The sequence below is a fragment of the Euprymna scolopes genome, chromosome 31 (genome assembly GCF_053919585.1).
Source record: "Euprymna scolopes isolate OS-2025 chromosome 31, ASM5391958v1, whole genome shotgun sequence".
Classification (NCBI taxonomy): Eukaryota; Metazoa; Mollusca; class Cephalopoda; order Sepiida; family Sepiolidae; genus Euprymna; species Euprymna scolopes.
In genome coordinates, this window is record NC_136512.1 from 2,280,990 (window position 1) to 2,297,966 (window position 16,977).

The following is a 16,977-nucleotide window of genomic DNA, read 5'->3' on the forward strand; positions in this document are numbered from 1 at the left end:
CCAGCCATTTTGGAAACAGTTTTTATGCTTCAAGCTCCCCACATCTTCAAATATTTATTTGTAGAGTTTGGTTTGGTTGTTTTGTTTTACAGCATATCAACCCTTTTCAGGTTATTTAATGTCAAATCCAGTTATTTTGGAAATAGTATTCATGTTGCATCCAGTTATTTTGTAGAAGGTTTTTATTCTTCAAGCTCTTTGTATATTCAGTCGCTAGTTTGTAGTGTTTTGGTTTGGTTGTTTTATAGTGGATTTTATCGTTTTTATTTCCTGCCCTGCAGAACATGAATGAGTTTTGCAATGGGACAGGTAAAAGGGTTACAGTATTAATGTTTTGTACATTTTAAGTTAAGAAACCAGTCAGAAAATGGGGGAGATAGAAAGGGGAAATGGGAAGAAGAAAAAGAGGGAAAAGGTTGTTATTTTCGATTTTGCTTTTGCAGAACCTAATTAAGTTTTGCCAAAAGGAAGCCAATATCTTCAGACAGCCTAATCAAGTTTCGCAAAAGGAAGTAGAAAAACAAAAAGCATCAATGTTAGGTGCATTTCGTCTCAGGAAGCCAATATCTTCAGACAGCCTGATCTAATAGCACCAGTATTTAGAGAGAGAATTTACTCATTGAGGGGAGAGACCACATAACTAATTAATTATTTGCTATTAGTCTTAAAGATGACAATGCATGGACAATCTCGATGCAGCATTCATCTCGACTATTTATGTTATTTTTGTGTCCCGTTCATTTAACTTCCTACAACTGCCGAAACTCTCTGTTCTTTCCTCAAACATATGATGTCATCTCCTCGTATCATTTGACACCCGCTTTATCTTGGGAATTTGATCTTTTATTCCATCCCTCTTCAATTACGCATTCTACACCTGCCACTAGGTACATTTCTGTTTGCCACCATACTAGCTAACATAATCGCTACCTACTGGCATAGGGTTTCAATATATAACAATAATAAAGGTTCAAGGATCATCCCTGAACATGTTTTTTTTTTTGCATTAGAAAATTTGCATAAGATATGTTTGCTATGATTTTATTTATTGCATTGTCGTGCACTTTTTGGCGCTTGTCTGCATCTATAATTCTTCAGCCTGAGAGCGAAAAGTGTGTGGATATATATGTAGTTTGTCAACCTGCTTTTACAAAAATAAGCTGACAAGTTGTTTATACAAAACTTTGTTTTATTTCGAACCAACAACCCAGCATATAGAAAAAGAGGAGTGAGTGGATCAAGTGATGGCGATGGCAACTTAGGTTGGCTCTCTCTCCGTTTTGTCTTTTGCCCTGGTTTGGCATTTGTTTGCGTTGACAATTTCTCGGTCAGGAATTTCATTTGATAATTCAAACTGAGAGAAAACATTCCGATTGTTGATCGTTCAAATATCAGTCAGTATCAAGAACGTTGATTCGCATTGTCTGCGCATTCTCTCTGCAGTTTTTGATTCTCGAATAGAATGTCCCTTTGTTTTAGAATTTTGTCAAGAATCCACTGCGTGTGTGCACAACCAGCGATAATTTTGGCATTGCCCAGTTCAATATACTTATTGTTTTCTTTTTTTTTTCATCTACAGGACGGAAGATCTTATAATTGAAATCTGCAAATGTACGACGATTCTCCTGTCCTCTGTTACAGTCAACAAGTGGGAAACATTTCAGGATATATTTGTTACGTACACGCTAACGCTGAGCTCAACTGAGAACCCAAACAAATGTAAGTAAATCGCTTCAGCTTATGTAACTTACTATTGTATACCTTTTGAATGAGAAAGATGTTGTAGTTTGCTTCAAGCATTGTGTGTAGTGTGAAAGAAGTTGTGTTTGAAGGCTATATCAATGCGGTTTGTAGGAAACACTGTGGACACGAGTTAGTATATAAAAGTATAATGACAATATTAGAAGAAATTTTCAATAATTTTTAATTATATTATGTTTATTTATCAACATAATGTGTCGTACAAGATGATAGGTATTGATGTCCCTAATTTTCGAGAGTTTTATCTCTTCTTCAGGAGAGAAAATAAAAAAAGAAACATATACAACCAGAAATGAAGAAATAAATAAAAGAATGAAACAGACAAAAGAAAAGCTTTGCCAAACAGTTGTATACATTTCTTTATTCTTGTCAAGAAAGCATTTGAAAGCATGAGTTACCTGCTCCTAGATTTTGATCAGACGCCAACAAATCATCATCATCATTGGTTTAACGTTGCATGGCTTTTAGAAAATTGGCTTCCAAATCTCTGGTCGGGTTTCTTTGGAAGTCATTTTAGTTGAGACTCCTCGTGTGAATTACTTCAGCTTCAAAGCCAACAGTGTATAAGCTATTTTTGAAATGTCCCTTTCCCTGTTAACTGAGAAACGTCTGATATGCTGTGCATTTTTTTTTTTTATAAGGGAATTGTCATTATCAAGGCCTAAAAGCCACTCGAGAATAAGGATTATTTTAATGTATGGTTGTCACCAGAAAAACAGCGTAGTGATATTTAGTGGTTGAAACTGTGTTTAATTTGATTATTTAAGGGGACGGCTCATCAAGAATTGTTTACATTGGATTTGAAGACGACCATATTGTAGTCAACTAGAAAGCAGGCCAGCGGAACAGAGTTCCACAGGCAGGCATATTACTGACATGATTTAGTCGATCTTGCTGCCTTGTCAAGAAATTGATGTTGATAAAGATTTTGTGTTCAGAGTGTGGTTAAATAATCAATTGTTAACTATTCTGTACTTTTGCAAATGGATTGTTAACTATTCTGTACTTTCAACTAAAAAATATCCAAGGTTAAATTCAATACACTGCTGTCAAAGCTCACGACTCCAAATGCGACACCCTTTTACGACTGTCATTAAAGTTTCACACAAATTCAACACATTGCTGTCAAACCTCACAACTCCAAATTTTCCCCATTTCTGATAAACAAGCTTTTTTATCCAAGCCATCATTTGCATATGAGGTAGAGAGAAATCTTGTTAGTTAACATTATATATGTATATATATATATATATATACATATATATATACATATTTATAATCCAAATGGTTACGAAACAATTGTAACGCATAAGGAAATACACCATATGATGTTTTTATTTTATATTTTGTTGTCTTGATTTTGTGAAATTATTATAGTCTATATATATATATATATACCGGACCCTACATGCTACACAAAATCTAATATATATATATATATATATATATATATATATATATATATATATATATATATATATATATATATAAAGTTATAAAAATATATATGGCAATTAAGCTACACAGAATATTCCACGTTTCATCCACACTAGGATTGGTCAGGCTTATATATATATATATATATATATATATATATATATATATATATATATATATATTTAAATATTAATTATTTATTAATAATTATTACGTGCATAAAAGTAAGTCATCTATATACATGCATGTTTCAGAGTTTAGTTTTCATCAGTATAGCTAGACGTTTATTGACAAGGATCGATAAGTAGTTTGATGTTTTACCACGGGACCACCAGGTCCTTGCCAATTTTATGCACGATTTTTATCGCTTATAAATGTAAGATAGTTGCATTTTTATTTATTTTTTATTAGCGATTAATTTCTTTCTTATTACTTCGCTCCCTGAGCGTTTTTTATTATAAGAAAGGAGTTATTTGCCCTTTGTTTAGATTTTTTTCCACCCACATTTTAGGACGTATTTACTTTTTTTATTTTTTAAAAATATTATTTATTATTTAATAATTAATAATTACTACGTGCATAAAAGTAAGTCATCTATATACATGCATGTTTCAGAGTTTACTCATCATCAGTATAGCTAGACTATATATATATATATATATATAATCCAAATGATTACGAAACAATTGTAACACATAAGCAAATACATCATATGATGTTCTCATTTTATATTTTGTTGTCTTGATTTTGTGAAAATATAATATATATATATATATATATTATATATATATATATAATTAGATGCAGTAATCATTGTTTTTTTTTTGGGGGGGGGCTGCTACCAGACCCTACATGCTACACAAAATCTAATATATATATATTAAATGAAAGATGAGAAATAAGTTTATTGTATCATCAGATTAATAAGGAAAAATTAAGGGAAAGCCTAAGAAAAACTTTTTAGGCCATGACATTTCCAGCTAAATGCTTCTCATCAGAAGAGGAGAAAGGCCAGAATGATGCCAAATGCAATTATAAAAAAATGAAATGAAGGTGGAATAACAGGATAAAATGGTAAATATTCATTAAAAGTAGGTACAATATATAAGGGTGAATTGGAAGGGTAGTATATATGTACGTAACATTAAAAAAATATGTAGGCTACTATGAAATCATTGGGGTCATTAAAGAAGAGCCAATAATAAAAAAAGAGAGAGAAAAAAAATAGAGAAGATAGAAGAGAAAGTTTAGAAAGAAGGGAAGGAAATAGAAACGGTAAATAGGGGATACAGAAATACATGAATAGATAAAACAATGTGATGGCCTAAAGAGGTTTTTCTTAATTTTTCCCTTAACTTTTCATTATTGTTCTGATGATATAATAAAGTTATAACTTTTATTCCTCATCTTCCATTTTTTCAGTTCAGTTTTTGCTTCCTTTGATAATGCTGAGCTTTTCTTATATTGATAAGTTTTGATTTGTTAAAGATTTACTCTTTGATAAGATAATTATTTTAGTTTTTTATTTTATATATTATATATATATATATATATATGAACAAATGATTAATAAAACATGTTAAAAGACATCTTGAAAAAGAGTTAAAAACATATTTAATTTTAAAAAAGGAAGCACAAGATAAGTGGATAGTCCTTCATCCGCGGAGTTTCGAAGAAATACTCTCCTTCTCATCAGAGGGCAGGAATTAGCAAAATGCAGGATCGGATTTTGCATATAAAAGTATTTAATGAAACCACAAGTAAGTCACAGATCTTACTTGGTTAAAAAAAAAGGGTGAGGCAAGGGGAATAGGAGGTAAAAGAAAGATGATAAAAAGATTTCACGGTGAAGGGTAAAAAATGCAAGAATGGTAAAATCCAAAACGGTCGAATTTAAAATACTATATATATATATATATATATATAGAAGGAGAGTATTTCTTCGAAACTCTGCGGATTAAGGACTATCCACTTATCTTGTGATTCCTTTTTAAAATTAAATATGTTTTTAACTCTTTTTAAAGATGTTTTTTAACATGTTTTATTAATCATTTGTTCATATATATATATATATATATATATATATATATATATATATATATATATATTGGGGGCGTTCCAAAAGTAATACATCCTATTTTTTTAAATAAATAAAAGAAGAGTAACAAAAACGGGAGTGGTACCATTAAAACAAGTGACATTTTGTACTCCAGAATTTATTTTTTCTACATAGTTACCACTTTTGCCAGTGCACTTTTGCCAGTGATAGGAATGGTGGTTGTGCAAGAAATTGATGCTGATAAATTGATAATTGCATTCAGAATATGATTTTCTTTTTCTTTTTTTATTGAAGTATCATCCATGCATGAAGAATTGAAGCTGGCTGCGGTTGAAGTTTTAAATACATTGATACGGAATACTGATTACAGGTAAGTTTAAATATCAAACACATCTGTAAATATCCATCCATTCGTCCATTGTCATAGTTATCATTATCGTCATCATGTTAAAAATCTTTTGTACATACTGGGCTGCTTCTAGGAATTGACTTCTAACCTATCTCTGACCAAGTCTTTATTTCTCCCTCTTTTTCTCAAGTCTATTTTTATCACTTTCATCCCTTATTTATCTCTGCCTTCCCTTGTGAACCGGATCTGCTATTTCAGGTATTCGACATCTACCCATCATCATCATCATCATCATCATATGAATCTGAAGATTCTATTGTTGGTATTGGTGTCCCCGATATTTTTCTAGTCAGAATTCTTTCTAGAAAGACATTGGGTACTTACAGGGGAGGAACCACATGAAGGTTGCCAACCTCTTAAGTGAAAGTGATTTTTGTGGAACAAACTGGATTTGAACTTGGAACATCCAGGTTGTCAGTTCATGTCGTTAACCACTTCGCTACTGTCACCTCCCACTACATCTAATCATCCAAGGACTCTCATCTTCCAATACTCTCCAAACTTAATCTTCCTCTGAGCTCTTCAGAACTAAGCCTGTCTTTATGACTCACATTACACATCAATTATATTCTTTCTCTCCAAGCAACGCATATCCTCAACATTCACTGACCAGGTTTAATTTTCACTTTGCCTGATGAACTCTTCCCTTGTTCAACATAATGATCTGCGGGTTAGTAATTGTTAAAGTTCCCTGAATTTATTCCATCCACTCCTAACTTTTCCAATCATGCAAACACCTTCTCCACCCTGTGCTCCAATATCAGTATTATAATAATAAAAACTAGCTGTTGTCTGGGATGCATTGAAATTTTGGTTATAGTCAGTTAACATACTTCCTAACTTCTGGTGTAGCTGCTACCGGAAGCGGTGAAAGGCAAATCAGTTCCTTCACTTATATTTTGCTTCAGCATTTTTATTGTGAAGCGATTTATTGAAATAAAATATAAAGGACATTATTGAAAAATATATTCAATAAAAATTATAAAAATATAAAAATAACACAATTAGATTTTATTTGCACTTTTAATAACGAATTGAAAAAATTCAAGTTTTTATTTTATTTGAAATTTTATAAGAAATATTTATGAAATTATAAAAATAGGTTGTTTTTTTTTTAATTTAAAAAATAAGTTTTTTATTTGAATTTATATAATGAAAATATTTATGAATGTATATAAATAAAATTATTGAAATCAAAATAACAAATGAAATTATTGAAATCAAAACAAAATTTCAAACATCATAAAAAACGTATCCAATATATAATATTCCCAAAATAGTTTAAAAAGATTTTTAAAAGTACTTTCAATAATTTTTTTGTAAAATAAAAAGAACGCAAAAAGTATTTTCAATAACTCTTTAAACAAATCGACTAATTTCAATAATTTTTAATCAAAATAAAACCTCAAAAACGTTTTAAGGATTATTAAAAAAAAAAATAAAAGAAGAATCGTAAAAATATAACCAAATGAGTGCATACACATATAGACGTGAGATAAAAAAAAAGTGAAGGAACTGATTTGCGTTGTCACTACCGGAAGTTAGAAAGTATGTTAGATGACTATAAGCGAAATTTTCTTTTTAAATTTTATTTGTTTGTGTAATTATTGGGTTTTATGCCTCGGCAAAGTATCATCAATGCTATATTTATCCTGATAGAAGTATCTTTGTCAGAAGAAGTAATTGTCTAGAATGGAGAACAATTCTTTAAGGAAAAAAAATAATCAAAAATAAAACAAAAAAAGAAAAATGATCGAATTGCATTCTTGTAAAAGAAAAATAATCAAAAAAATGATATTCGATATTTGCAATTCGATCATTTTTTTTTTAAATGATCGAATTGCAAATATCAAATATTGTTGTTCGAAGCAAAATTCATGACGTGCCTTCAATTTCGATAAGTTTTCAGACTTTTTTCATATTTTTATTGATGGTACACACAGGAAACTCTAGTCTCCTTCAAAGTAATCTCCTCTGGTTGTAATGCACTTGTACCATTCTGACAACTTCTGGTAAGCCCCCTGGAAGTCCTCTTGTGTGAGCACGTCAATGACCCTTGTCACAGCCTCTTTCATCTGCTCATTGACTCCTGATTTTGGTAAAACAACGGTAATAAAAAACTTTTTCAAAAAGAAAAAAAATGCCGACCCGGATTTTATTTAATTCTTTCCAGTTTTTTTAGGAATTACTAAAATAAAGTGTAACGGCTACGTTACACAGAGAGTCAAAAGCTACTCGAGGACGATGTCTAGTAGGTAATTCAAACTCTCCCTTTGTTTCCTTTTGTTAATACTAAAATTACTATTTTTGCTCCCCTTTTATTTCCAGTCTTGTCCTCAACCAATTGTACACGGTAAAGAATATTGCAATCTTGGGTCACACCGTATCACTTTTGCTGTGTTTAATTCAAGAGGAAAAACTCAGGAATTTACGCAATTTGGCCATGGAATGCCTTGTTGCTTTGAGTCTTTCAGAAAATGGTAAGTTTTTTTTGTTTTTTTTTCAAAATTAAAAAGTTTACCTTTATCCCAATCGAATTATCCAACTAAGGTTGGATACATACCACCTAATAATACTTTTAAATAGTTTACATTTAAAGGGCAATAACTTCCTAAAATTATTAAAAAAACATTTTTTTAATCAAGAGTTATCTGCTCCTGCTTTTTGACGAGACAAAATTAAATCGATAAAATGTATACTTGAGTTTCTTTTGTGCATTGATATTCATGTTAAAAACCTTTTTCTATTCATTTAAAAAGAAAATACAACTTTGTTATATATGGGTCATGGAATTGCATTCATCTGCAAAAGATCTAACTAATTTGCATATTCTTTTAAACATTCATTTTAATTAATTCCCTATTAGTTTTTTCGGTTTTCTTCTAGGATAATATTTTTTAGTTAACTATTATGTGTAATTATATTCATGCAGATATTCTACATGATTTATACTTGCGTAAAAAGATTATAGTAAATACAAACCTCTTTCTATTTATATTCATGCATATATATATTTGTTTGCCTACCAAACTCTTGTCAGTTTTTGGTCTACAGACATGAAATTTAATATATAGGGTATTTGAACCCATGAAAACTTTCTATTTAGGGAAAATCAGGGCAAAATGTGATGATTAAAAAAATGGAATCAGCCAGGTGAAGGTCGAACAACGGCATTACGAATATGCATGCGTTACGTAATAGCTATTGCTTCATGATTTAATTTTTAGCCTTGCAGCAAACATGTCTTTATAGCTCAGGAATTAACATCAAAGGAAAAAGTAAATCTTAAGCTAAAGGTTTTGGTTTTGATTCTTGGTGGTGGCACACAAATTATTTTTTTTTAAACTTTTAAAATCATTACTATATATTGGGTCCAATATAATATAATGATAAATACGAATTTTGATTAATCAAAATTTCATATTGAGGCGTATTTTACAACTGAGTAATGCCGGGCGGCCTGCTAGTCTTATATAATATTAGAAAATCTACCCGGCATTGCCCGGTATTAAACATGATATTAAATTCATTAAAAAAAAATGAAGTAAAAAAAAAATACGGAAAAAAACTGAAACATGTGCATGCGAGTATTATATTTTTTCTAAACATTCATTTCTTGTAAGTAAAAAAAAAAATACTCAAGCTGAGATCAAAATCAAAACTTAAATACAGTGAGTCATGTAAGATAACCATTAGGCTAGCTTTACACAATCTCTAAAAAGTGTTTTCAAAGCTACTTATTCATAACACAAAAAAACTGTCATGTTTCACACCTGCACATGTGCATTTGTGAAATAGTTGACAAACGGAAAAAAATCGATGACTCCCAAGTACCATTTTTTTCAATTTTGAGCTCTTTTTTACCGGATGAAAACCGATTAAAAAATTTTTCACATAACTGAATATTCTATAAACCAAATTTTAAGTCTGTAAATAAAAAATTTATTGAGTATATAGGTTGAGAAGTGTCGCTTCACACAGATTCTCACTTCTATAGATAACTGAAAATTATAACTAGGGAATTTTTCCATCAAACTCCGGAATGTGAATAGAACCTTTTATTTAATCCATGGGGGTGTTTGTAAGACTGATCATATAACGGATAAAGTGACACTCTTGTGGAGGTTGATGGTTCAGTGCAAGCAATATTAACAATTGCAAATTATTTAAGGCTTCTACTCAGTCATAACTGATGGAACAAAAACATTCTACCCTTCTGAGTCGAAACGCTTTTAAAAAATATTTAAGATGAGAACAGTAGTCTGAATAATACAGACGAAGGATACAACTGGAGAATTCCAAAGATCTTGCTATTGTTATATCGACCGGTTTGAAATGTTGATAGATGTATTTGGGTTTATGTGTGTATGCATAACTATATATATTTTTGTAAATTGATCGTCTAGTGGTTATGTCAACGTGTGTATAACATTTAAGGGATTGTTTACAAAACATACACAGATTGCAAAACATTGAAGGAGACAATACCTTCTCATCCAATAGGTTTGATTCAGCCGTTTCTTGGTTCACCCATTTGGACCATCGGACCTTTTTTTTTTTTTTTTTTTTTTTTTTACATAGGCATCACCACATTATCAAGGCCAAGAGGCCACTCAAGGATAAGGGTTAAAGAGTGTACAGTAGAAATTGGACAATATAGAAATCATTAGTAATGAAAATTTGGTAAATTTGATAACTTATATGGAATGGTTCATCAAAAACTTGTTTACGTTAGACTTGAACACAACCATATTGTAGTCAGCCGGAAAGCAGGAAAACGGAAGACAATTCCACAGGCGTGCAGTTCTAAGGAAGAAGCTTTGTTCATGGAATCTACGTTTAGGTTTAGGCACAGATAAAGAGTGGGGGGAATTATTGATAGTGTTTACAGCTAGACGAGTGTTTCTTGTGAAAGTTTGGCGAGGGGGGACCATAGATTGAAGCTCAGTCGAACACTTTCCATGAAAATAACGATACATCAGAGACAAACTCGCAACATCTCTTCTGTGAGATAGAGGTTGCAAGGAAGAGAAAAGGACATCTCCTACGAGGCTACGAAGTCTATTTTGAACTCTGTCAAGGCAAGCCAAGTCCTTTCTAGCAGCTCCTGCCCAGATGTGGCAACAGTATTCCATCCTTGGGCGTACCTGGCTCTTATATAGATAGAGAATAGCATCAGCAGTGAGATATCTACCGGATCGATAGAAAGATCCCACCATTTTTCCAGCGGCCTTGGCAACAGATTTGATGTACGTGTTCCATTTAAGATCAGGAGTAATGGTCAAGCCAAGAAGCTTGTCAAAACTTGAGGCCTCCTGAAGACGAGAGCCATTCATTTCAATTGATGCCAGATGTGGATCAGAATGTTGATGATGTAAAGAGAGAAGCTTGGTTTTAGATGTATTAAAAGTAACCAGCCACTCCTTACCCCATTGTACTACGTGCTCAAGATCAGAGGAGAGAGAATTGGAGAGAACTTGGTCGTTTACTGTCTTAGATGTGCTACCATAAATGGTAGTGTCATCAGCATAAATGTCTATAAATGATGTAAGGATGTGATTTGGAAGATCATTAATGTAGATCAGGAAAAGAGTTGGGCCCAGGATGGACCCCTGAGGGTCACCGGCATTAATACTGTGAGCTTCTGATTTTTGCCCCTCAACTACTACTCTTATGAACCTATCAGAAAGAAATGATTTAATAATTGAGAAGACATTTCCAGCAATACCATAGCTAGAGATCTTATGAAGTAAACCTTTATGCCATACCCTATCAAAGGCCTTAGATATGTCAAGAGCAATTGCCCTAGAAAGGTTGCCGCCGTCGAGAGATTTGCTAATCCTATAAGATATAACTGTAAGCACATCTGCTGTAGATCTAGCAGAACGGAAACCATATTGAGTGTCACTAAGAAGGTTATTTTTGTTGAGATGGTTGATTACTTCTGTATTTAACACAGATTCCAGCAACTTACTCATGACGCACAGGAGACTTATTGGTCTGTACTGAGAGGGGGATGAGCGATCACCTGAATTCTTAAATACAGGGCATACTGATGAAATTTTCCAGGGAGATGGGAAACTATTCTCCTTAAGACAACGTTTAAACAGTTTTGTAAGTATGGGCGCTAGTTCAGGTTGAAGTTTTTTGAGTACTATAATTGGAATACCGTCAGGGCCAGTTGCTTTACTGGAATCAAGGTTTTTGATTAGCTTGGCAACATCACATACAGATATACGTATATCACATAGCGTGTTTTCTGATACAGGAGGAAATATTGGGGGTTGGCGGCCTGGATCCTGGAATAAAGATCTTCAACTTCTTCAAAGAAAAAGACCAACACAGTAATCATCGCTAAAATAATATTTACATTTCTTTATTCCAGTAATCGTTTTCTTCTAAAAGTTGCAAGAACTGTTCTTATTCACATTTCTAGTCTGTTGGATTTGATCCGCCTCCTAGTCATCGGAGAACCCAACTACTCTTGTCAGCTCCAAAAACCCAACTCCTCGTCTCATTCTAAGATCTATGTCATCTTAAGTGACCTCTACATCATATTACGTCAGACTGCTAGAGATCAGACCTATTTTTAAATCATTGTTATTAATTTAATCGTTCTAAAACCTATTTTGTTTATACTATTTCAGATTTTGTTTTGTTCATTGCTTTTCACTCACTACACAAGTACGTTTTTTTATGTAACGTGAAAATTTTACACTCTGTTGAAACTTAATTGACTTTAAAAAAATACATTTATTTTTTTTTTAATTTTTAAATAAATATATTTATTAAAAAAAAAAATTTTAAATATATTTATTGAAAGAAAATTTTTAAGTAAATATATTTATTGAAAAAAATTTTTTTAAATAAATACATTTATTTAAAACAAATATTTTTAAATAAATTCATTTTATTTATACATTAATTTACATTTATTTATTTTAAATAAATACATTTATTTAAAATAATTTTTTAAAATAATATATTTATTTAAAGCAATTTTTTAAAATAAATATATTTATTCTAAAATATTTTTAAATAAATACGTTTAATTTATGTATTAATTTACATTCATTTATTTATTTATTTTAAATATATTTATTTATTTTCATTTATTTAAAAATAAATATATTTGCTTAAAAAAAAAATTGTTTAATAAATACATTTATTTAAAAAAAATTTTAAATAAATATATTTATCAAAAAAATTTTTTTAAATAAATATATTTATTAAAAAATTTTTTTTTTAATTGCATTCTTTTTGAATGCTAACAGTTTCAAATTTCGAAATCGTTTTTACTTTCATTGTCCTGTTGTATTCTCAATTCGTTGGTCCACAACTCATGGTAGTGTTTCTTCATCTTTTAGCCAGCAACAAAACAAAGTTAACGTCTGGATGCATCTTTGCATCATTTCTACCTCGCATTTCCACAGTTCTATCTTCCGTGATTACAGGTGATACAACGCAAGGACATTTTGTCACAAAGGTAAGTTCACAAAAAAAAAAAAAAAATTCCTGATAAACTGCCCCCTTTATCAAATCTCCATTACTAGCGATTATTATTATACGATACTATCTCGTTGATTACTGTACACGCAATAACCCTTATCCCCGAGTGCCTTCCGGGCCTTGATAAGTGGTGACGTTCATGTTTAAAAAAAAAAAAAAAAGAAACTCTGCAAATATGTCTTCATTCAGTTGATTGAAGCATGAAAAAAAAATTCTTTTTTTCTTTCGTAAAAAGGAAGATTGGCAATGAAAAACAACTTGAACATTAATATAGAAAGGTTTATTTTGTGATGTTTCTTTTCTTTTACCTTTTTTTTTATTTTATTTTCTTTTTTCATCTTTTTTCATTTTTTCTTTTTTTTCCATTTTTTTTTTCATTTTTTTCTTTTTTCATTTTTTTTCTTTTTTCATTTTTTTCTTTTTTTCATTTTTTCATTTTTTTTCATTTTCCTTTTTTTCATTTTTTTATTTTCATTTTTTTTTCATTTTTTCTTTCTTATACTACTAAATCAGCAATCTCTCAAATCATATTCCACAATCGTTCGTCGACAACTGTGCAGACGATAATACTATTTATGGCAACACTTCAAAAGTTGACAATGGCCAGAATCTTTCTGATTCTCTCTCCTCTTGGAGCGTGTGGTATAATGCGGTAAAAAATGGCAAGTTACATTTAACACATTCATTATCAAATTTTTATCTTTTCACCTCCAGCGCTCATACACACACTTTGCCACTAGTTGAAATGAATAGTTCTCATTACCCTGCTTTGACAAACTACTGGGACTGACCTTCATCCTTAACCTAAAATGAAAGACCTACATCAGATCCGTTGCCAAAATCACTGGAAAAATGATTATTCTATTGCTCCAGAAAGTATCTCACTTTCTAAGCAATCGTCTATCTGCACAAGGGTCAAATAAGTCTTAGGATGAAGTACCGTTGCCACATCTGGAGTGGAGCTCCTTAGAGTATCCTTTTCCTGCCTTGACAGAATACCAAACTCTCTATAAAATCTAGTGGGCGACAACCTTTACGTTTCCCGAGTTCCTCTTTCTCACAGAAGAGACATTGCGTTACTTTTATGATAGGTGCTCGACTGAACTCCAATCTATAGTCGCCCCTGTCAAACGTTTGCAACAAATATTCGTCTAAAATTCAATAAGCATAGTTTCTTTTTTAAAACTTTTTGTCTGTAGAACACAATACCATTGGGCTGCTTCCCATTTTCAAATCTTATGTAAATAAGTTCCTGTTGTCATTCTTTTAAATAATTAAGCCCTACTCAAGTTTCCACCATTACTGATCATGTTCTCAAGTGGTGACTTCCAAGAAAAAAATTTTAAAAAATTTTACATAAGAAAGATCAAGCTGTTTAAAGATATTGATTTAAAATGCACCAAACATTGATGTTATTGTCTATTTTTCTTTTCCATTTGTAAAACTTAATCATAGCCAAAAATAAAATACCAAGGATTTGCTGCAAAAAAACAATGGTCATCTACAGACGCGAATGCAAACATTGCTAAATGTTCTAGGAGCATTGCTCCATTGACAGCAGAAAACAAAATCTCAGAATAGGAATTTATATGCAGATGCACGGACATCCAAAATCATTATATAAACTAGTCCAATTGTTGAATAGTATTCTAGGCAATGCTAGAATTATTGCTGGTTGTACACACATGCATCTGGAGCTTGGTGCACACACGCAAATAGTGTTGACAAGTCTTCAAACCAAGAAATGTCATCAGAAATCATAACATTGGGGAAGAATGTACAAAAGCTTGGAATTCAACATTCTTCAGCTGATCAAGTTTTCAAAAATGTAAACAATCATTTGAAATGTGGATTTGATTGACAACTGGAAGATGTGTTGGAATTCATAAAATGACAGAGAAAGAGATCAGCGAAGGAAGCCAACCTTTTGTCACCAGTTGTTAACAAGCCACCTGCCATTAAACATCTCTCTCTCTCTCCGTCTATAGAGAAAACAAAAACCGTCCTCTCATGACGAGATCGATTCTACGCATGCGTCAGGTGACGTCATGACCTGATTTAGTTTCAATAGTTGAAGAACTGACTAAATTTAATGTACGTCGTGTTAGCTCAGTTGGTTAGAGCGTTGGGTCATTATCTAAACGTTTTGGGTTCGAATCGTGGTGTGAGATATCTTCTTTTTTTTTTTGATTTTTTTAAATTTTAATATTGAAGCAGGGTTATTTAAGCCATTTTTCACGTAACGTTCGTTTTTCTGTTGTTTCTTTTACTTCGCTTATTCTTAGGTTTTCATTAACACCCCCGACCAACCACACACACCCAAAAACACCCGGGTACCCACTGATTTTTTAAATTTTAATATTGAAACAGGTTATTTAAGCCATTTTTCACATGTTTTATTTTTTTTGGTTTTTAGTTTTAACATTCTTTGTTTCTGTTTTTTCGATTTTTACATTTAACATCGTCCGTTTGCCTTACGTTAGTTCTTTTGTGTGTTTTTTTCGATGTTTTGATTACCCCACCCCACCACCCGGGTTCATTTTTCTGTTTTCTTTTTTTACTTCGCTTATTCTTAGGTTTTCAATAACAACCACACACATCTCCAAACACTCGGGCAACGTTGGGTACCCCCCCCCCCCCGCTAGTCTATATATATAAAAGTTTGTATGTATGTATGTGTGTTTGTGTGTCCGCTAAAAACTTTCAACAGACAGAACAAAAATTGACAAACTTGGTATCATATTGAAGCTCCATCCTTCGCCCAAAAAATATCGAAAAATTGGCCAAAAACGTTAATTTTTTCACCTTGAAATCAACAATTTTCTACAGGGGGGAGGGGTAAAAAAAAACGTCCTCTCATTATGAGATCAGTTCTGTGCATGCGTCAGACGATGTCATGACCTGATTTAGTTTAAATATTTGAAGAACTGACACAATTTCATGTACGTCGTGTTAGCTCAGTTGGTAAGAGCGTTGGGTCATTATCTAAATGTTTTGGGTTCGAATCATGGTGTGAGATTTTTTTTTTTTGATTTTTTAAATTTTAATATTGAAGCAGGGTTATTTAAGCCATTTTTCACGTAACGTTCATTTTTCTGTTGTTTTTTTTATTTCGCTTATTCTTAGGTTTTCATTAACACCCCTTCCCCCGACCGACCACACACACTCAAAAACAACCGATTTTTTAAATTTTAATATCGAAACAGGCTTATTTAAGCCATTTTTCACATGTTTTATTTTTTGGTTCGTTTTTCTGTTTTCTTTTTTGTTTTTGTTTTTTCGATTTTTACATTTAACATCGTTCGTTTGCCTTACACTAGTTTTTTTGTGTTTTTTTTTTTTTCGATGTTTTGATTTACCCAAAATTAAACACACCTCAAAACACCCGGGCATCGCCAGGTACTCCCCCCCCGCTAGTTAATCAATAAAAATTAAATAAACTTGTTAATTAATCAAGAAATTGTTGTCCAATTAGCCAAAGAAAAATGTTTCCCTTATTTAAGAGAAAAAAAAAAAAAAACAAACCGAACACTTGTGCAGAATCTTTAAACGACAACGTTGTAATTTTTTCCTTTTTTGTTTTTAATGCATTTGTACATAATAGTAAAAAAAATAGAATAAACTTTAATCATAGATAAAAATGACTGATTACCTAAAATAAGGAAAAACAAATTTATTATTTAATTTTTTATTTGCGTTTAAAAAAAATTTCATCGATTGTTTAAATACGTGAATATCTCCTTCAAAAGCGTTTTCTATTTTCGTTGTTTTGTGTACGTTATTAGTCGCCTCAAATTATACA

General features: G+C 31.5%; 1 protein-coding gene across 2 annotated transcripts in view; it reads left to right on the forward strand.

The window, feature by feature from the left end:
- LOC145255587 (TELO2-interacting protein 1 homolog) overlaps nt 1–16,977 on the forward strand; it is a 90,675-nt gene that overhangs the window by 12,273 nt on the left and 61,425 nt on the right. Inside the window, exons 3-6 of one of the 2 annotated variants that reach the window (XM_080114065.1) lie at nt 1,580–1,719; nt 5,552–5,627; nt 7,995–8,146; nt 13,034–13,152. In XM_080114065.1, the coding sequence (XP_079970191.1) occupies nt 1,580–1,719; nt 5,552–5,627; nt 7,995–8,146; nt 13,034–13,152 (487 nt within the window). Of the gene's footprint in view, nt 1–1,579; nt 1,720–2,926; nt 2,963–5,551; nt 5,628–7,994; nt 8,147–13,033; nt 13,153–16,977 lie in introns of those variants that run through there. The other variant, XM_080114066.1, reaches the window with a different exon arrangement.